We start from the raw sequence: 20,057 nt of genomic DNA, 5'->3' as shown, positions 1-20,057 counted from the left end.
ATTTCTCTCTGTAGTGATTTTTGTTGCTTGTGTGCTGAAATAAAAATAATATCAATGTCTTGTTCAATTTTTTTTATCTTTGTCATCTTTTTGTTGATTTCAATATTAACTGCCAGTGATGCTGTCAAGGTGTCACATTACTGCATGCTATAGACAAAATAACAAAATCCCCAAATTTAAACTTTTTCTCTTTATGTGCATAAAGAGAAAAATAAATATATAATAAAGTTCTTTACAGAACACTTATTAAATAATTTAAATATTGCTGGTATTCACGACAATACTAAAGCAAGATCTGCTACAGTTTCCATCACCTGCCACCAGAGGTCAGTATTTCAATCATAAAGGGAAGTTGATTGGAGATTTTAACAATAACCAAATGTGAAAACGTACTTTAATTTGAGCTTTCTCAAACTGGGAATTATAGTAATAAACTATATTGGAAAATTTGATGTAAACCATCACATCAGAAGATAATATAGCGCTGATTTTAGAAAACTGATGTTTGTAGAATATTTCAAAAAGACAGAAAAAAATTATGAATTGTCTTTGAAACATAGAAAAGAAAGCTAAAATTAGCAACAAAAAAAATTGAAATTGTCTTTACTGGGGGGAAAAAAAATCTACATTATTAAAACATCGCCATTCTATTTCTTTGGATATCTGGAAAACAAAGATAAGAGTAAGAATGCTTTTATACGAGTACAAGTTAATTTTTCATTTAATTCAAAAATAAATATACAGAAGTGAATGTGTCTAGTGAATGATTGGTGAGTTTTATAGGTACCGTAGATTTTTTCAGACTTTAAAAAAATGTTGGCAGAAAATCAAGTTGTCATACAAAAGGTGAGCACGGATAAATCTTAGTTTTTTTCTCAAGTGGGCAATGATACATAAAATCTGTAGAAATATTGTTCTGGTCAGATGACTTGAAGCAAGCATTATTAAACCAGCTTAAATATGTCTAAGACTGTAGAAGGGGTAAAAAGTTTCACTTGCCGATGATGCAATAAAAATATGATAACTGACGTTTGTTCTAATGATTTAATAAAAGTGTCTGAACCATCTGCACAGATGCTACATTAGATTGATCAGAGTAGGAGTGTAGGACTGATTTTATTTCAATCTTCTGGTCCCAATCTTCAGGAGCTGTAGTATTTACAAAAACAGAAAAATAAAGAAGGTATACAAAACATAAGAAGTCCTACAGTGCTTCTTAAAGTGCCATTTCTGATTTTCTCCTAATGAAAAAACAAACTTTTTTTTAATCAGGTTTATTTCAGAACAATGCCTGCAAGGACATTAAAAAAAACAAGTCACTGTAATCAAACTTTCTCTTTTTTCCTTCCTCTCTAACCCTGACCAACGTACGGCTGGCCTGAAGCTCCAAAATACAAACATTTTCTGATAAGTGAACACACCATAATGAAGTGTTCACAGGTTATGTTTAGTGTAGATGCTGCTACTGAGAGAAGAAGAGTCAAAGTTACCTATTTTTAAGTACTGGAGCAGGGAGGTGATTGAACTGAAGTCAGAAGAAGATTAGAGATGCAATAAGCTGTTTGACAAACGATTTCCTACGACATGTCTGCATGTTTAGCTAGGCTAAAGATGAGAGAGAGCAGAACCTTCAGCAGATAACAGAAAGGCTGAACATATTACAGTAATGTTGCTCTTTTTTTTCATCTTGAGCTTCTGGAAAAATCTGCATGTGGAAATATTGGCAGCCTTTGGGATGTCTCAGATTTTGACTGCTAGTGTAGGATCCTGCTGAGAGCTTAAAATCTGTAATGACTTGTTTTAAAATCTTAAAAACTTTCTTTGGGATTGTGTATTTTATATTTCTTAAAAAAAAGGAATCAGGACGGGCTAAAACTAATTTCAGCGGTTAGCAGGTTGACTAAATTCAGAGATCAAAAGATAAACAAAAAAGAAAAAATATATATAAAGAAAAATTGGTCACAAAACTTTGGTTGATTGGTGCAGCTCTATTAAAGTTACATTAAAACCAAATGTCAGATTGAAAACGTTTTTCACAAAGGGTCAAAAATGTGGTCAGATTTTTAAACTAAACTAAAATACTTTTACAACTTGTTCTTGCAGCAGCAAACCATTTGTCGTCCGGTTTTTGTTAATAAAACTTCACCCAAAAAAATATATTCTTTCAATAATGCAAGGAAAATTATGATTGGAAAAATGTCAAACTGGAAATATTTCTTCTCTACAAAAGCAAAAAAAACAACAATATTGTGGGTTCAATTAAGAAGTGCATACGTAGTAAAAAAAAACAAGAGAAAAAGGTTAGAAAGAATCTCTGGTGTGATTACAGTGACTTTCTCTTGAATGCACCAACATGCAAGCGTTGCAATCAAACAAACCTGAATAAAACTATTAAATCAACCCTCTTATTTCATTAATGTAGCCATGCATGTCCGATGAACGGCTGCATTAAAGTCAAAACAAAGAGAGCTACACTGATCCCACATTGAAGCCACAGAGTCTTTCCAATGGTCCCCCATCACAACCCGGTAACCCCGAAAACGTTTCAGAGTCAAATCCAGTCTGACCCGACTTGGCCTCAAGCAGACCCTAATCTCAGATTATCTTTGTAGTCAAATAAACCAAAATGTTCGTCAGATTAGACATAAGCAACACAGTGTGATTTCACCGAGAGGCGAAAAACAGCCAGTTTGACGATTTGCTTCTAGACGGACTAGGGAAGAGTCTTCAAACAACTGAAGAAACCAGTGTGAGGAGTTCTGATCCGCCGGCTCTGAACAGACCCCGCCTCCTTCGCAGGAGCGCGCCGCGGCTCGGTTTAGGTAGCCGCTCCGACTCCTTCAGGTCAGTAGATAAGTCTGTACACCGTGTCCTCTGCAGCTTTGGCTTTAATAGTTTTTTTTTCTTTTCTTTTTAAAATAAGAGTCCGGCAGCCCGGCTCCGGCGTCTAGTCGGGCATGTCGATGCAGAGCTTCGGCGGCGGGACGAAGTACTTCCCGGGGCTCTGAGTGATCACCACGCCCGTTTTCTTGTGGAACATGGGGGCGATCTTGGGCGGCGGCTCGGGGACGGGCAGGTCGTCGGCCGCCTCGGGGTCCTCGCTGCGCTGGAGGTCGTAGGACACGTTGCCGTACTCCCTGAGGAAGGGCAGCAGCTCCAGCAGGAAGTGGCAGAAGTCCTTACGGATGCCGAACCACCCTGATGGGAGAGCAACGACAAAGTCAGACAACGTAATAGTCATGAAACAAATGTTTTTGCAAAAACAAATCTAAAATTTACCAAAATATATATATATATATATATCCTAAACCTAATTATAAATGTTGCATTAGCATCAAAAGGCTGCGGTTTCATACTCACAGTGGTTTCCTCCTTTCTGTCCGAAGGTGGTGGCCATGAGTGTGAGCAGGGAGAGCCACAGCGGGACGAACACACACACGTAGCTCGGACTCTTGTGGTTGTCCAGCTTGTGCACCAAAAGGATCTGAAAGGATAAAAAAAAAAAAAAAACATCTGAGTCAAAATGAAAATGATGGTTTTTCTATTCAGATCCCTTTACTCTGATACCCAAAAATTCAATATTTCTTTCTCCTAAGTTAAGACATTATGACCTCCGATATGTGAAGTTAGTGTCATAAAAAGCAATTATATTAATCGCATGATAAATTAAAGTGAGCTCGATCAACTAATTTCCTTTTAGTTGAATTTCATTTCCTTTCTGATGATTAGTGATATTTTTTTGTTTGTGGACGCTTTGTAATGCATAGTTTAGTTTGTGTGTTTGTTTATTTCGTTTTTTATTGATTTGTTTTTGGTTGTTTTAAATATGCAAAATAAAACATCTTCCAGGTCCAGTGTGGAGTTTTCTCTTTAAATTAAAGTTTATTAGTCTTTATTAGGGCAAATTTGGATTATTATGCCATTATAAATGTATTAGCTGGAAATGGTCTCGAAACATAAATATCGTCGTTTATCGCAATAATTTCGGGGACGATTCGTCATCCAGCAAAATTTTGAGGCAGGCATATTAATAGGCAACAATTTCTCGTCGAATCTAATCCTCAAACAGTTGAAATTTCTCATCCACTCTGACTTCAAACTAAAGTCTTTGTTTACTTAACGTCTTTTTTTATTTTCATTTTTTACATTTCACAGCTTATGTAAATATTACTTGACATGTTTAATGGTGTTCTTGTCTTTCCTCAGCTCAGCTGGTTAAAACTCTGAAATTTTCCACATAAGGAAACGAGGTTTAGCGATACATCTGGGAACGCTACGAAAAACTACAGATGTAGTGGTTGCTACGGCAATTTAGACCCAAATAGTAACATATCGTTATTTTACATAAATTCTGTCACACGCTCAATTCCCACAGCTTTCTTGGTCATAGAATCACTCGCATTTTGTTAGAAAAAGCCACCAGGTTAACTTCATAAAAAAAAAAAAATTATTAGAACCAGAAATTAATCTACATCTATAATGTGGATTTAAAAATACACTATGAAACAATTCTTTTAGCCCAGTGTAACAGAGTCACTAGGAGTAAAAATGGAGGCTCCTCACCTCAAAGGTGAGAAGAGGTACAACGATGGTCATCCAGCTGATTGCCATGGTGATGTGAGTGCGCCGTTGCTCGGCGATGATGTCTATGGAGCGGAGGAAGAGGACTGACCAGATGATGTAGTAGAGGACGACAAGGCACAGGAAGGACATGAGGATCCACAGCGGGACACACACCACCTGCAGGACACACACACACACACACACACACTGACATTTTATCAAAATGTCACGCAATAACGGATTAAATGACTAATTTACTTATTTCTGTCCATATTTCTTTATGTTGTGATGTTACCTGACACATAAACAGAGCCGTGCATAACTTCAGTGGAAGGAAAATAACAGCTGAAACCAGAAGTTTACATACACGGTTTTTTTTCTCACCGTCTGAAGTGAAATCAGATCAAACTTTTGTTGTTTTAGGCCAGTAAGAATTACCTACATTTTGCATGTTTACTAAATGCCCTGTATGTAAACTTCTGATTTTGAAGACAAATGTCTAATATTTTCTTTTACGATTGTGGAATTTAGCAAACAGAAATGAACTGAAACTAAAACAAGAAACCTTTGGTCTTATTTAGCAAATGAATAACAAAAAAGGTTTATATTTTTATTTAGTGTGTGTAAACTTCTAGTTACAACTGAGTATGTGCAGAATTTTTTTTTTTTTTAACGCTGTACATATTTTCCCACTTCCTCCTTATAAAATATTCTGGGAAGAATATTTTTTTGTTGTTGTTTTTTGTTAATGTTGTAAAATAAGTCCATAATATAAAACGGTAGAAACAGTGTGTGTGTTGTGAGGCAACAGGAAGTGTGTGTCAGGTGTTCCTCACCAGCCAAGGCCAGCCTATGATTCCGTCCAACTTCAGAGCGATGAAGATGAACTGCAGGATATTTACAGAACACAGCACCTCCAGCTGAGGAGAAACAGGAAGTTGTCATCAGCATATTCTGATAGCATTACATGAAAAAAAAAAAAAAGATTTAAGTTTCACATTTTATCCCCCAAAGTAAGAAATCTCTTGAAACTGTTGTGCCAAATACACAAACAACTAATAGCACAGATACAGAATTTTGTAGATTTGTGCTTAAATATTATTATTTTGTTGCTTGAGCTGTGTGTGTGTGTGTGTTAGTTCTCCTGACCTCAAGGGAGCGATCGTGTCTGAAGCCCCAGACGCAGGCTGCTACGGAAACGGGCGACACGAAGAAGAGCGGCATGAAGACGAGGAGCCAGTAGTACTGGCCCTTCTCCACGCGGTCGCACACCAACACCTCGAACATCAGCAGCAGGACGTGCAGCCCCACCGCTATCAGCATGGCCTTGAACTCCACGCATGTCTCCCCTTCAGCCCTGAGGGAAAATAAAACACGGTTTATCATCCTCATAATAACGCTGACATTCATCCCCATTGATCGTTACGCTTAGTATAGGGAACGTACTTTGAAAGCCAAAGCAGTTTGTCCTCCAGGGACTGTAATCCAATCCAAAAAAATAAACAGTTCAATGGGAATGAAAGAAAAAGGTCCCGTCAGCTCGCCATCAGTTCATTTTTCATTTGGAGGAAGTAGAAAACCTGCTGAGTCAAAGTTATGGTGAAATGTTTCAAGAGGAGGAGCCAAAACAAAATCCAGCTGACTAAGTAATGGTCACCATTACTTTTTTTCTGCCAAGTAATGGTGACCAATTCAGGAAGAGCTTATTGATTATGAGACATTTGTAATAGGGATACAATTACAAATGTATTTCAACAACATGGGTTACAAACAACGTCTAAACAAACAGAGAGATCAGACGTAAACTTTACTTCAGAGGCCATGTGTGTATGTCTGTGTTTGTGTGTCTACCTGTACTGAGGGTTGTGGGCCCACACTCCGGTGCCCACAGAGGCCCCGATGATCACCAACAGTTTCCACAGCCATATTGGGGTAAACACGGCCCAGTAGCTCCACTGAATGACCCCGTCCAGCCTCAGGGACAGCAACACGGAGAACAGCAGCAGGCAGGAGTAGATCAGGAACTTACTGCAGCAGCCAAGAGGGCGACAGGAGACATGTGTGGCGTCAAAGCACAACAAGGACATATGAAGAAAAGCAACAAGAAGATAAAAAAAAATTAAAAATAAACAGATTTTGCAAAAATCTAGGATCTGGAAATTGAAAAAAAAGAGATTCAATAGAAAACACATTTATGTTAAAAAATGTAGGATGAAAAACCTCCAATGATCATGATTATTGAAACTTTATTTACAATCAACCTGCTTTCTAACATTCCTGCATTTAACTGCTGCATGGATTATTTTTTTAGTGAGGAGCAGCTCATGACAATCACATAAAAAAACTAACTGTTCTTATTACAAACTAGCAAATAGTTTGTTTTTTTTTAATGGGAGACAACCTGATTGGTCAAATATATTACTGCTGGAAAATGATCCGACGACCCAATCTCAGGTGAGTAGACGACACTTAACATGTTTTATAAGAATCGTAACATTTATAAAAATTGCTATCACAGTTATAGTCAGCCTTCTGATTTAAAACTTCTAACAAGGTAAAGATCTATGATTAAATCCATTTTTATTGCAGGAAAAACACAGGCGCCTCAATACCCTGTGGGATCTTAACTTCTTTTACTTTTCTCAGTTGTTTTTTTTGAGTATGTATGAGAGACATCATTATCATTCAATAGCACTTCAAAATATAATTACTCAAAGTAGGTATACTTTTTATAATGCATGCTAAATATGTTGTATTCCTGTTTAGACTTCACTTAATTACTATGACAACATAACAATGAAAGACAACAGAATTAAAAAGTTGTTTATGAAGTTGTCACTTTACCTCAATGCGTTACTGTGCAAAGTCAGTAACCACAGTGGTGCTAATGTAAAGAACAAACTATTTATTAGCTACAGGAAAGGTCATAGTTCAAAATTCGTTTTGCGTTGTTTACATTAGCATGCTAGCCGGGCCTCTCAAAGCCGGACGCTTTAATTAGGTTCGACAGCTTTATCCAGACTGTTTTATGCGACTACGTGGGCTACAGCTACATAGCACTGCGTGTCTAAACCTTAAAAACTCAGACACGCATGTTTTTCTTTCAGTATTTTCCAGCGAATAAGAGCCGAAGCTATGGCATAGCCGAAGCTAGCTCGCAGCTAACGTTACCTGGGATTGAAGTCCTGAAAGAGTCCTCTTAAATTCATGGTGAACAACAGGGCCGGCCGGCTAGCTAGCTAATGTTAGCTTCCTCACCCCTGGAGGAAACGTCTGTGTCTAATCTGAATGCTACACATTGTAATTTGTGGGAGAGCTCAGCCTCAGGTCTCCGGTACATTACTCGGTGTGTTATGTTTTGTTTTTTTTTCTCCCTCAACTACCATCTCACTGGATGTGACGTCATCGTTTCTTGTCGCTTGAGTTTGTGGGGAGAAAAGGAAACTGAGACATTACCGCCACCTCCTGGTAAGACGGACGAATCACTCGGGACCTCTAAAATAAATACAACAAAAAAATAAAATAAAATATTTCCTTTAATTGCAGAGAAGACTGAGTTACATTTCTGTTTTTCATTTTGTGGTTTGGAAGCAGTTACCTTTTAAATTTTATATAGGTCTTGATTTCTCTGTCTCCATATCATAATTCAGTGCCAGTGAATACATTAAATCTGGTTTCCACTCCTGTTATTAAGGAACACTAATCATTGCTCATTGAGTCCTCCATCAAATCCTCCAGCCAAAAAAAATGACTAAAGTAAGACTAATAAAGTAGTTGGTAAAAATGCTACTTAAGTACTGAGTACTTGAGTATTTGTTTTGAACAATAATTCTACATATGAGTTATTGTTTAAAAAGGATCCTAACAAATAGAAATATTAAGTTATGTGCAAATTCTACAAAGAAAAAAATATATATAAATACATAACGGATATGCAATATACATATTCAAGAATCAAAAAAATTATTTAAGCAAAACTAATAAAGCAATAGTTACAGTAATGAATGGTAGACCAGTGTAAGGTACACCTGGTGATAATGCACATGGTTTATTGATCTTTAAATGGCCTAAAAGTCTCAGCAGATAGGAAATAACATTAAAATGATTCGGCTTGTGTACAAACAGGACTTCTCACTTCAACAAACTGTGGATATGAGTCTTTGGCTAAAACAAATTTGCTCTTCATTCAATAAAGTAGCTCTCTGAGGATAAACGAAGAGCAGTAATATGTCATCATAACATTACTCCAGTAAAAGTAACTGAGTAAATGTAACTCAGTTACTTCCCCCCTCTGATTTCAATCTCTTGGGGGATAAACATTTTTTTAAACATTCTCAGTGATGTTTTACATACTACAACACATAGTCGTTGACACGTTATCTCTGAAGACAATTGCACAGCACTAAAGCTTACAGTCTTGAATTTATGGCAAATTCAGCAAAATCTACAAATGAGTAAAAATAGTTTATAACTTTCATTCGAATCCTGCAAAGATTCTGTTGTGGCTCTTTAGCTTATCTACATCTACAGTACTTCTTTAGGAAACTCACCATGTTATTTCTGTAAACATAAAAACAATAAACCATTAGCACATTAAACTGGCAGAACTACACTCAGCATCACAACCAGTGATGAATATGTTTTAACTTTTCACGTGTTATAAATCTGGTTCATTTAAGTGTTGCAGAACAAACAAGCCTGAAGCCTGCATGGCAGCTGCTCCTGATTGTAGAAAAAACTGGAGCGTCCATTACTGCCTGGACGCCACCTTCCTGCAGACAACCAGCACACATTTTACAGATCTCAATATGTAAAATATTGTCCATTAAAAGCAGGTTTAGTTTAAAGTTGCTAAAAGATGTTTTTTAGTTGATCCAAAAGATACATACATGGCAATAAAGACTCCAAATGAAAGACGATATTCACCTTTTCTGTTGTTCTTTCCTTTGTTCTGGTTGATAGTTTTTACCTTCACAGGAAACCACTGGAAATCAGATACCAATGTTATTTTTTTTAAAACAGCACTGATGTTGTGGTTAGAATCAGATAGTGTTGTTGCACAATAAACAGCTTGGTTGTAGTCAATTTATTTATAACTATTAAACATTAGTGAAACTTCCAAATGTGGCACGGACATTTTCCCAACAAAAGAGACAAACTAGAAGCATCACCCAGTCACCTAGATCTAGAGAAGTGGAACTGGCGGATAAATATTTCTACAACTTTCACATGTGCTGCATGTTTAGGGTCAGAATGTACAAAATCATCTACGTCCCATTAAACCAAATATTTTTATTTTCATTCACTTATAAATATATATATTTTTGTCTTTTTTACAGACGGATTTTCTCCGTCGTTTCCTGTTGGAAGATCGCGAGTTTCTCTCTTAAGAATTCTGACCACAATTGTGAGCAACTCAAAGCTTATTTTGCTGAAAGATTAAATAAAAATATTCCAGTTACTCAAAACAAGGCCACCAAATTTTAAACGAGTGGCTCCAGATTATTTTTTTTGGCTCAATTAAGCAGGTTCAGTCAAGTCTTTCTCTCCAGCTCTCGCCGCCATCTTTTCGTCACTCTGACTGAACTACTAGAAGCAAACACACGCCACAGCATGGATTTTACTAAATCTACATTAGAAAGTGTCATGAAAAATTAACTCTATGATTTTTTTCCCCCTCAAAATCTTGTGTTTACCTTCCACAAAGAGAAATGTTGTTCCAAAATAGAAATATTTCCGTCTAGAGGCAGTGTGTAACTTTAAAATTAACTAAATTCACTCCTTCTTAAATAGAGAGATTTATGTTTTAAAATTCAGAATTTTAAAACATAAAATGAAAGATTATTCATTGGACATTTGTCCACGTGCCTGTAAAATATGACAAAACGTTTGAAGCATATTTTTTTTCTTAAGGGAAAATGGTTTAAGCAAGGCAGATGTTTACCTGGTTTCACATTAACGTACACACAATCTTCCTCTGCAGGCCTTCCTGTTAAAATCACAACATAAATAAAAGTTTATGCTTCAAAATCTCCAAAGCTTCTTTTCTCTCTTTTTTTGTTGTTATATGTTTTAAAACCTTGGGATTGAAGAATATCTGACAAATTTCAGGACTTATATCAATTGCAATAAATCAGTTTCTAAACGTAGTTGTTGCAGCTCTGTTATAAAGCATAATTACCATTTCCAGTGGCTTTGCAAGTTTCAATTTTTTCATAAAGAGGCGTGTCACCTACAATAAGTAAGAAAAATGTCATGATTAAAGTTTTGAAGTGATGCAGCTGCAGCAAAGACATTTGTTAGTTTAAAGAAAAAAATCAAAAATATCTGTTTTATTATTATGTCTGTAAAATTATTGCGATTTCTAAAGCCTTTCCGGACAATTTCAGTTTATATTTTTGGTGAAGCGTGAACCGTCTGAGACCTGTTTTTGTGAAACTGAATCACCGTAGAGAGAAAAATAATAAGTCGAAATACAAATGCAGTTAATTCTGTGACCAACCCTGCAGCAGAGAGCTGTAAACCTGACTTCCAGCTTCGTTTGCCGTGTGGCTGGTGGTGGAGCTCTGACTGCGCCTCACAAACCATCTGAAAGAATGAAAGGGAATTCATCAGTGAAAGAAAGGATTTTTTTTTCGTGGCATATTTATAATGAGAGGACATAAATCTCAAGCTGACCCGACGCAGCGCCACAACAAGAGCAGGAGAATGATGAGAACGATTCCACTAACTGGTCCAATGATCAGCAGCACTAGAAGTAAAGAGCTGGCAGGACTGGACACAGCTTGTGGGAATAAGAAAAATTGAAACAAAACTGTCAAAATCGAAACAGTTCACTGTTTATGTTACTAAAACGATTCAAATATTTTAATCCTCCTCACCTCTAACAGACATCCAGCTCCCTGGTGACTCTTTTCCTGAATGTTGACATTTGTAGAAACCTTCATCTGACTTTGACACTGCAGAGATATTCAGCTCCTCTCTGCCGTCATTATTGATGAGTTTATTATTATGATAGAAAAACACATTGGAGAGAAGTTTCTGTTTTTTATCTCTGCAGCTCAGAGTAACAGGATCTCCTTCAGTCACAGGATGAACAGGGCTCACCAGGATAATACCATCATGATCATCAACTGTAAAACAATCAGACAATGTTGGGTAGGAGCAAAACTGATTAAAAGTGGTCAGTGTTTTTGACAGTGCCATTTTCTTGTAAAATTCAGCAGTGATGACATTTTTATAAAAATGCAATTTAGTAATCAATCCAAAATAAAAAATAAAAAATTGGAACCGAATTTTAAAACCGAAAAGCTTCTCTATTTATGTCCAATCAGAAACACATTCAATCTAGTTTGATCATAGGACTTAACCACGTACAATAATAAACTAATATTTAGTGGACTCTTTTGATTTATTCTTTTTTTTCTCTGGGGTAGTTTTGTGTCTATTGTTATGGATGAGCTTTGTTTATAGTGTCCCGCTGCAATTCACTTTCAACAAACGCTTCACCAAATACATGAACATGTAAGCTAAGTTTATGAACAGTTCAATGGGTTTAACGACATGTTTTTAATTTCCACTCCAAAGGACCATACACCCTCCTCACAAGTCTAGTCTGAGTTCTCGTTGCATCTCAGGAAAAGGCTCTCCATCATTGCTCAGCTCACCAAAGTATGTGAAATGGCTAAATAGTCAGGTCTAATGTTCACTACAGAGGGCATTAAATGGATAATCTGAAAAAGGTTGCTGGATATGGATTAATTATAAATCAATTTTGTTTCTGGCTGGCATCAGTAATATGCCAGAGACATGTATATCATGTATCTCATGTATCTTTCTGCATAGTCTGTGATAAATTGTCATGTGTTAAGGAAATATGATTATTTTAGTGCTTAATACAGTTAATCTTAAAAGATATATGGAACACTCTTATTTTGAACAGGTTTGTGTTAAGCATTTAAAACTAAACCAGAGGGGTAAGCATTCAGAGACACAGGAACCAAATGCAGATTAAGGGAGATCTCTCAATGGGACCCCCACTGTGAGGCCAGGCCAGAGGCGAAGCCATAAAATTAGCATTTTCCTTGGGAGACAGAGACTTTAGATTTCTCAGGTATCTGTGAGGTCTTATCTCAGGTCGTTCTGTACTCAGAATGACCGTGGGAGCCACAGGGGGTCAGGGCCAGCTATCCGCTCTTTTGTTTCGGTAGAAGGCAGATGGTCTTTTGATCTTGACATAAATTAGGGGAAGTTCTCTGAGTGCTTAAGGGAGTTCCAGTTGGTCAACTAGAGGAACGCCTTGAGTGCATATATGAAATGGGAAAACACCCACTTGGTATAAAATTTGGTGTCACCACTAAATTTTCAGAAAGTTGCCACTTTTTTGCTTTTTTGCATTGGCTCTCTCTCCAAAGACGTCTTTGCTGTTTGTTTGTCTTTGTTTCGTGTTTGTTTGTCTCCCTTGTGTTTTTATTTTTATGAGAAAATGCATATCTCTGTTCCTCTGCAGCTTTGTTGTTGATTGCTTTGTATGAGATTAAACTCTGTGATCTGTGACGTCAACACGCTTTGTTGTTGCTTTCACTTTAGCACGACGCCGCCACTCGCCGAGGATCCGGGAAAAATTAAAGAGGAAAAGAGCCAAACGTTTTGTCCAAAGTTAGCAGTAAATTATCCTCTTTTTTTTACACATGTAAAAAAATCAAAAAAAAAAATGGACCCAAACTCAGAATAAAAATTAAAATTGACTTGATTGCACGACATTTTCTTTTCAAACTGGCCGAAAACTGAAATAGTCTTAACAGAAACGAAATACTCTGAACCATTACGGAAAATACCGTCAACGTAAACCAAAATACGACCAGAGAACGGCCGACATTTGATGAACATAGTTAAACAATGGAGTCTGGTCTGCTTGAAAGGCGTCCGTGTTAGCTGCTTTGCAAAAGGTGAGAATGTGTCAAACCAATGAGGACGGATTAACACATTTGCAAGAGGCGTCTTTTGCTCTGCAGAGATAGCGACTATGAAAACCGATCGCTATCTCAGCAGTCAGCTGAGATAGAAATCGGTAGCATCGACCTACTTAAAGCTTTGGCTTTTAAGTAGATCAAAGCTATAACACAAATATATTTATTTTGTTTAAATGCAAAAAGAGATCAACGAAAAGATAACTAGAAAGTGTGCATTTCCTATGAACATGCAAGCGTGAATGCTGAATGCTTTCTTTTGGTGAAAATGGCAAAAGCTTTTGGAGCCAACTGCTGAAGACTTGCAGAAAGGTAAGAAAAAGTCCATGCAGTGTGAAAAACCCACGTAAAAACCAAAATTAGCTAAAAATCTAAAACTAGCTGAAATACTAATGACAGCAAATAGGCTATCATTAGTATCATTAGGCTGTAATGTTACAGTAACATATTCCATAAAATAAAATAAAAAATAAAAAACTCATGTAAAACCTAAAATCTGAAAGACAGAAACGATCCCCTATTCATTCTGATAAAAACGGTGAGTGAATGAAATCCAAACCTTTTATGGTTCGTAAGATATCAACATTTGTTTGGAGGCATCGTTTACACGGTGACTACAAAAAACATGCCACATGCAGCACTAAAAAACTACATCAAAAGGTCAAATTATTCCCAGGATAAAAGTTTAACAGCATAAAAGCTGTTAAACTGCCCAACTTCAAAATGGCAGCTGCCTTGTGTCCTCCATCAGGCCTGAAACTGGATGATTGATTGCCATTGATAGGCAGGAACTAAAACATCCACTGTGAAACACAACACACATTTTATATTGTAATTCTCAATTCTGCCACAGGATGGAGCGGTTTCCCCCATGGGGTGAAAAATTCATAAAAAGCTGAATATTACAAAAAGTATGAAGGTTATGAATACCAAGAGAAATAGTCGGCATTAGGAGAGCAAGCTGGATAGTATAAAAGTTGAATGGTGAAAATAGAGCAAAGTATGCAGAAGAAGAAGTGAAGCGAAATTTACGCAGCAACCAGAAAAGTGGGACTCAATAGTGTGAATGAATGCCTGCAGCATTAATGAATGCCTGCAGCATTAATGAATGCCTGCAGCATTCACACGAATAATAAGCCAATATCTTCACCCTGCACAGTGATGTTGACGGCGTTGCTAGTCTCTCCAGATCGAGACTCACACCAGAACACTCCATCATTATTCCAGGAAACGTCAATGGTGCATGTAGATCCAGTCATTGTCCCCCAGGAAGAGCAGGTAAAGTACAACAGTCGATCTGTTTCTATAAACCTCATCACTCTCCACTCAGTAGAGTTTCCCTCACAGCTCAGAGACACAGAGTCAGATCTGAAGTGTTGAACTCTGTCAGGATTCACTGAGAGAGAAGCTGCTGGACGAGGATCTGAAAACAAGACAGGATTTCATCTGAGAACAGAAACATCTTTAAAATGTTTCATTCAAATGGTTTGTTTCTATAGTAATAAAGATTACAGCAAACATTTCAGCAAGCTGACCAAAATACTTCAGTGCTTCTAAAATTAAATAAACTACCATAGTGGAAATAATTCTTTCATTTTTTATAAAAACAAGTTGGATTTTATCAGTGAATGTTTCTTATGGTCAATGTTTTGATTCAGCTCTAAACTTGATGGCTGATTTATTTCCTGCCTGCTGACTTCTTTAGCTTTTCTTTTTATCAGCTGTATGAATTTGTCAGAAATCTATAGAAATTTACCTCATGTTTCTGACAAGATTAAATCCTACTAAAAGAAACCAGAGTAAGTCATGTTTATTATCCCATAATGTGAATGATTTATTAGACGGTTATGATCAAAAAGATTTTTTTTTTTCCAATGTTGTGTCTTAAGTGAACAGAAGTCAATTTTCAGAATCTTTTATTTGTATAAAAGTTGAAGAAGTGTCTAAAAGAAACATTGGATCAGACTAAAAACCTGTGAAATTAGTTTTCATTGAGATAGAAACAAACTGACCTGCAGACCAGATAAACTTTAGTTCACTGTAATAAGTGTAAAACTTTGGTTCTCCTCTTCCTGCTCTGCACACAAATCCTGCTGTGTGAGTCGGTCCATTAATGATGAAGGAGTTCTGATCAGTCCCATTGGTGCTGCCAGGAAGCAGCTCATAGCTGTAGTAGCTGGATGGATCAGGAACAGTTTTATACCAGAAGAACCTCCATCCTGCTGATTGAAGCTCCAAACCCTCACAGCTCAGAGTCACTGAGGCTCCAGGATTCGGCCATGATGGAGACACAGAGAGGACAGGCTGAGGTTTGGGTGCTGGAGAGAGATTTGAAAGATTTTTTCATATCACCTTTCATCTTTTCATTTTAATTCTATATAAATGGGCAGTATTATGTATTTTCCAGGCACTCAGTCCCATTTTATAGCACAATCAATGGAATATGTTACCTTCAGTCGTTCTATAAACACCGTATATAATAAACATGACCCAAAACAAGTTTGACTTAGCAATTTAGCGCCTCGGAATTGATCCTCCATCTGTGTAAGAAGCTCCTGCACATCATCACCACAGCGCTTCTCCATAAAGTATTTAACAATATTTGTAGGAGTGTTGCACTGAGACGTAGCTCTTATAATGAGCTCAGCAGGTGTGTAGTTTCATCAGGTGTGCTAATTGCTGCTGACTAGTCTGAAGGAGCTGAGTGAGGGAGCCGCAGGGGAGAGTTGAAAATTTGGTTTTATAATTGTTTTAAGAGCTGTTTAGTTCAAGTGACACACAAAAAACAATCACATAAATGATCACTTTCATTTAAATGACAAGCAGTCAACTTACATACAGTTAGCTTCATAGCATTACTCCATGGTGTCAGGCCTTCTCCTTTTCCTCTGCAGCTGTATTCTCCACTGTGAGCCTCAGTGGCCGAGATGTTCATGTATTCACACGGTATTAGAGACTTTCTATTGGTTGTTTTCCATTCGTACGTCCACTGAGCTCCTCCAGCTTCCTGGATCTGACATCTCAAAATGACCGTCTCTCCTCTGTAGATCCGAGGCCAGCTGGGATGGAGAATCACTGACACCCTGTTAGAAACTACAGCAAGAAACACGATTAGGAGTCTGAACACGAAACTGGAAACAAGACAGTGCAACGTCCATAATAACGATGTCAATCTAAGCATCTTTTTTTTTATGAAGGAATGTGCTTTTATAGCATTGTATCTTATCCAGAGAACCCCAAACACCTTCACGCCACATCCAGTCATTCACCAATTCGCAAACGAGCCAATGGGGGTAAGCGGCCACATTGTAGCCGCAGCTGCCCCAGGGCAGTCTGACTGCCTATGCACCGGCGCCAGGAGCACTTCTGACCACCACCAGCGTCCACCATCACCCCAACAAATATATTGCATGTCATAAAATTAGAACAGAACATAATTGAAATATCATTTGTTGGTAAATTTAGGTGTGGCATCGTCATCACATCTATATTGAACGTGTCAAGAAATATGTCAATAAAGCAACAAAAAAGAAGCAAGCAATAACAGTCAACATCACATAGGTCAGAGGTCATTTGCATCAATGTGAATCATTTCTCATCGGATCAAAAGCGAGACGTCAACATGTTACTTACCCTCTGCTACTGTCGATATTCTGTCTGCCGTCAGAGTTGCTTTGATACCTGCAGGTAAGAAAACCATAAGAACAGCTTCTATCACTGACGCTGAGAGCATTCTGAACAAATCTCTTAAAATGTTTGTAATATCAGATCTAACTGAGACTTTGCCCTGTTGATCCGAATCAACAGGGCAGCATCAGAACTAGTGTTTGATAAACAGAACCTCAGGCTTTCAAACCTCCAACGGCGCAACTAATCTATATAACATGTTTCACGTTGTGATAAAGTTCCAGAAATAGCTAGGCTTTTCAGTAATATGCTAACTTTCTGAATGGGTCTGTAAAAACAGATGAGATATGAGATAAAACACAAAAATCTAGAAAGTAGTCGGCCATCAATCCGCTTTCTGTAACTGCTTGTCTTTGTATGGTTGCTTGTTTCTATTGCCAGCAATTATTGGGTGAGTAGAGGGGTCATTATTTAGCTTAACTTTCAAACAACAGTTGATTTTCTTGCATAAAAATATGTCTATGACAACTTAGATAGTCGGGGGGAAAAACTTTTACAGTCTTCTGTAGTCATCTGAACATAAAAATTGACACTCCGAGAGTCTTGAGAGTCAGCGAATCGACTCAAACAGGAGCACACGTTGTTCCGGAAGCGTTGCTAAACTTATTGTTCAGCAATTTGACAACGTGTAAAGATGGTCAATTTTAAAGAAATTCTAAAGAGAGCATTGTTGCAACAGCTGCAATAATGGTGACTACAACAAGAGGGGAGAGATTTGGGTGTTCTGTTTTGATTGCTGTCAGATCTTAATAGAGATACCCAGTAACTTGGCATCGTGAAGAAACATTTTCATTAAACTCTGATTAGAAGGTCAGTGATGTACTTACAGAAAAATCCCAGCATGCAGAGCAGAGTGTGCTTCATCCTCGCATCCAGAACGGCTTCTAGAAGTTGAGCCTAATATGTACACGTATTACATAAAATCATACTGTTACTTCTCAGTGTCCCCTCTCTGTGTTTCCTTCCTTTCTACACAAACTTCACACCACACCACACCAAGTCTGTTTGCAGCAGTTGTTGGTGGTTTGCATTTCCTGTCCACTGCAGATATCCTGCCCGTGTTGTGCACAACATTCTGGGTCGGCTTCCAAAAAGGCACTACTTTCAAGTGCATATAGCTGTTTTTTTTTTTTTTTTGCTCTTGTAAAGGAGGAAAGTGCTGCGCTGATTTTTGTGTACAAAAACATTTGCTGTGTTTCTAAAAGACTATTCGTCCATTCTACATTTTTTTTGTATCTTTTTAGTTTGATGAGTGAATTTTCTTCCGAGACGCTTTGTGAAACAGTAGCTTCTTCCATCCACCACTACGCCACCACAAACTGAGCAGAACAACCGTGGTGTGTGAACGATGCAGACCCCTCACCCCAACACCCAGAACACACAACAATGTAAATGCCTGCTCACCAAATAGACCAAATCATTTTTGCATTGTTGGAAGAAGTTGGGAGGGAAATCATAAGGAATAAATGAAAAACCGATGCAGAAATACCCCAGACCGCCATTTAAACTTAGGAACTTCTTGCTGCATGGCAACAACCCTAACGACAAAAGGCAGAGCTTCAGGGAGGCCTGGGGGGCGGCGGGCCCCAGGCCCGGGCCTAGAGGGGGCCTGGATAGGAGGCAGAATAGGACTTGTTCCTCTGACTCTGACTTGTTCCGCTAGTGCTAACGACTATTGAGAAGTTAATTAGCACATAAAATCTGTCTAAGGAAAGTTTGCGTGAGCACGGGGGGCAGTTGGTAAACGTAAGAATGGCGGTAATACCAATTAGTCTGATGTTGTTTCCTTGAACAAAGGCTATGTCACACGACGGCTAATCTGGTTGGCCCCACGCTGCACGTAAAACAAAGTGCACTGTCCCATTAGTGTTGCAATATATGAGATACAGAGGACAATGGATTATTGGTTTGACTCGTTGAATCAAAATTGTTCATTTCTGTCTCTGATGTTCCAGGTCAAACGAAGTAGCGTGCCTCATCCCTTCTGAAAAAGAATAACAAGACAATCCCAGTATGAGAAAGAAATGTCACAAGACGATTAAACAGAAGGAGTGTGTTGAACTCTATAGAGCAGTGGTTCCCAAAATGTGGGGCGCGCCCCCTAGGGGGCAACCTGAAGTGTGAAATAAATTAACTTCAGAGCTTAACAAAATCAATCATCACTATTGATTCCATCCTTTGCCTCAGTTGGTCTTGGTTACCAGTCTGGCAGATTTTCTCATAAAGAGGAAAAAATATGGCAGTCTCGTTTGCCTTTATGAAAGAATCTGATCTTATCTGCGAAGAGGTTACCTTGGGTTTAATTAGGCCCAATGTGGTCTGGTCACTCCTTGTTTGATTGCTCATGTGGCAAAGCATATATAGCAGCTATTTGGCAAGAGGTGGACGCCTTGGACTGGACAGTCCATTGCAGGGAAACATGGCAACACATAAGACAGGCAACCATATATGTACACATTGACACATAAGGACGATTCAGATAAATCAATTAATTATGAATAGAATTTGTATAACATACAACAAATACATGTTCAAAGAATCACATGTGATCCTAGTCAGATTAGGATTTAGTCACTTGCAAGGCTTCACATTTGATACTTGGATTAATAATGTAAGTATTATCAGTGATGTTACTCGTTACTTTTTTCAGTAACGAGTAATCTAACGCATTGCTATTTCAAATACAGTAGTCAGACTACAGTTACTTATCTTAATCACTTTACATTACTGTGCGATATTATTATCTTTTGTAATTTTATTTTATTTCCTCTACACGTCTTGGGGCGTGACCGACGTTTCTGTGCGACAGCAGCAGCAGCGACAGAAATGTAAACAATG

The 20,057-nt window shown here is 37.8% G+C and overlaps 2 protein-coding genes across 3 annotated transcripts; both read right to left on the bottom strand.

Moving 5' to 3' along the window:
- Nucleotides 1-1,029: 1,029 nt before the first annotated feature.
- Nucleotides 1,030-7,958, bottom strand: tmem185a (transmembrane protein 185A). Of its 2 annotated transcripts, none has more exons than XM_005816259.2 (7): nucleotides 7,735-7,958; nucleotides 6,415-6,591; nucleotides 5,713-5,920; nucleotides 5,400-5,483; nucleotides 4,564-4,740; nucleotides 3,361-3,484; nucleotides 1,030-3,198 (listed from the first exon to the last, which is right to left on the bottom strand). In XM_005816259.2, the coding sequence occupies exons 1-7, from the start codon at nucleotides 7,770-7,772 to the stop codon at nucleotides 2,948-2,950; spliced, it is 1,059 nt and encodes a 352-aa protein (XP_005816316.1). In that variant the 5' UTR covers nucleotides 7,773-7,958; the 3' UTR covers nucleotides 1,030-2,947. The 2 variants fall into 2 exon arrangements, with proteins under 2 accessions (XP_005816316.1, XP_023201689.1); XM_023345921.1 differs by lacking the exon at nucleotides 7,735-7,958 and adding an exon at nucleotides 6,010-6,041 and having other exon boundaries at nucleotides 6,415-6,582.
- A 499-nt stretch (nucleotides 7,959-8,457) lies between these two features.
- LOC106700265 (sialoadhesin-like) lies at nucleotides 8,458-18,167 on the bottom strand. The gene is made up of 12 exons (XM_023345920.1): nucleotides 18,047-18,167; nucleotides 17,166-17,213; nucleotides 16,368-16,625; nucleotides 15,545-15,850; nucleotides 14,683-14,955; nucleotides 11,445-11,696; nucleotides 11,242-11,347; nucleotides 11,066-11,151; nucleotides 10,745-10,795; nucleotides 10,508-10,552; nucleotides 9,490-9,547; nucleotides 8,458-9,335 (listed from the first exon to the last, which is right to left on the bottom strand). Exons 1-12 carry the CDS (start codon nucleotides 18,081-18,083, stop codon nucleotides 9,314-9,316), a joined length of 1,542 nt encoding a protein of 513 aa, XP_023201688.1. The 5' UTR covers nucleotides 18,084-18,167; the 3' UTR covers nucleotides 8,458-9,313.
- Between the last annotated feature and the right edge of the window lie 1,890 nt (nucleotides 18,168-20,057).

Source organism: Xiphophorus maculatus, chromosome 14, assembly GCF_002775205.1.
Source record: "Xiphophorus maculatus strain JP 163 A chromosome 14, X_maculatus-5.0-male, whole genome shotgun sequence".
Taxonomy (NCBI): Eukaryota; Metazoa; Chordata; class Actinopteri; order Cyprinodontiformes; family Poeciliidae; genus Xiphophorus; species Xiphophorus maculatus.
This window is presented reverse-complemented; position numbering and strand designations above follow the sequence as displayed.

What these genes read in the sequence shown, in the direction of transcription:
- tmem185a (XM_005816259.2), bottom strand. Translation starts at nt 7,772, where the DNA reads ATGAATTTAAGAGGACTCTTTCAGGACTTCAATCCCAG. An exon ending in TTTCAGGACTTCAATCCCAG is followed by an intron (nt 6,592 to 7,734) that starts GTAACGTTAGCT and finishes TGGCTGCTGCAG; the next exon opens with TAAGTTCCTGATCTACTCCT. An exon ending in TACCTCTTCTCACCTTTGAG is followed by an intron (nt 3,485 to 4,563) that starts GTGAGGAGCCTC and finishes TTATCCTTTCAG; the next exon opens with ATCCTTTTGGTGCACAAGCT.
- LOC106700265 (XM_023345920.1), bottom strand. Translation starts at nt 18,083, where the DNA reads ATGAAGCACACTCTGCTCTGCATGCTGGGATTTTTCT. An exon ending in CTGCATGCTGGGATTTTTCT is followed by an intron (nt 17,214 to 18,046) that starts GTAAGTACATCA and finishes TCTTACCTGCAG; the next exon opens with GTATCAAAGCAACTCTGACG. An exon ending in TTACAGCTCTCTGCTGCAGG is followed by an intron (nt 10,796 to 11,065) that starts GTTGGTCACAGA and finishes TACTTATTGTAG; the next exon opens with GTGACACGCCTCTTTATGAA.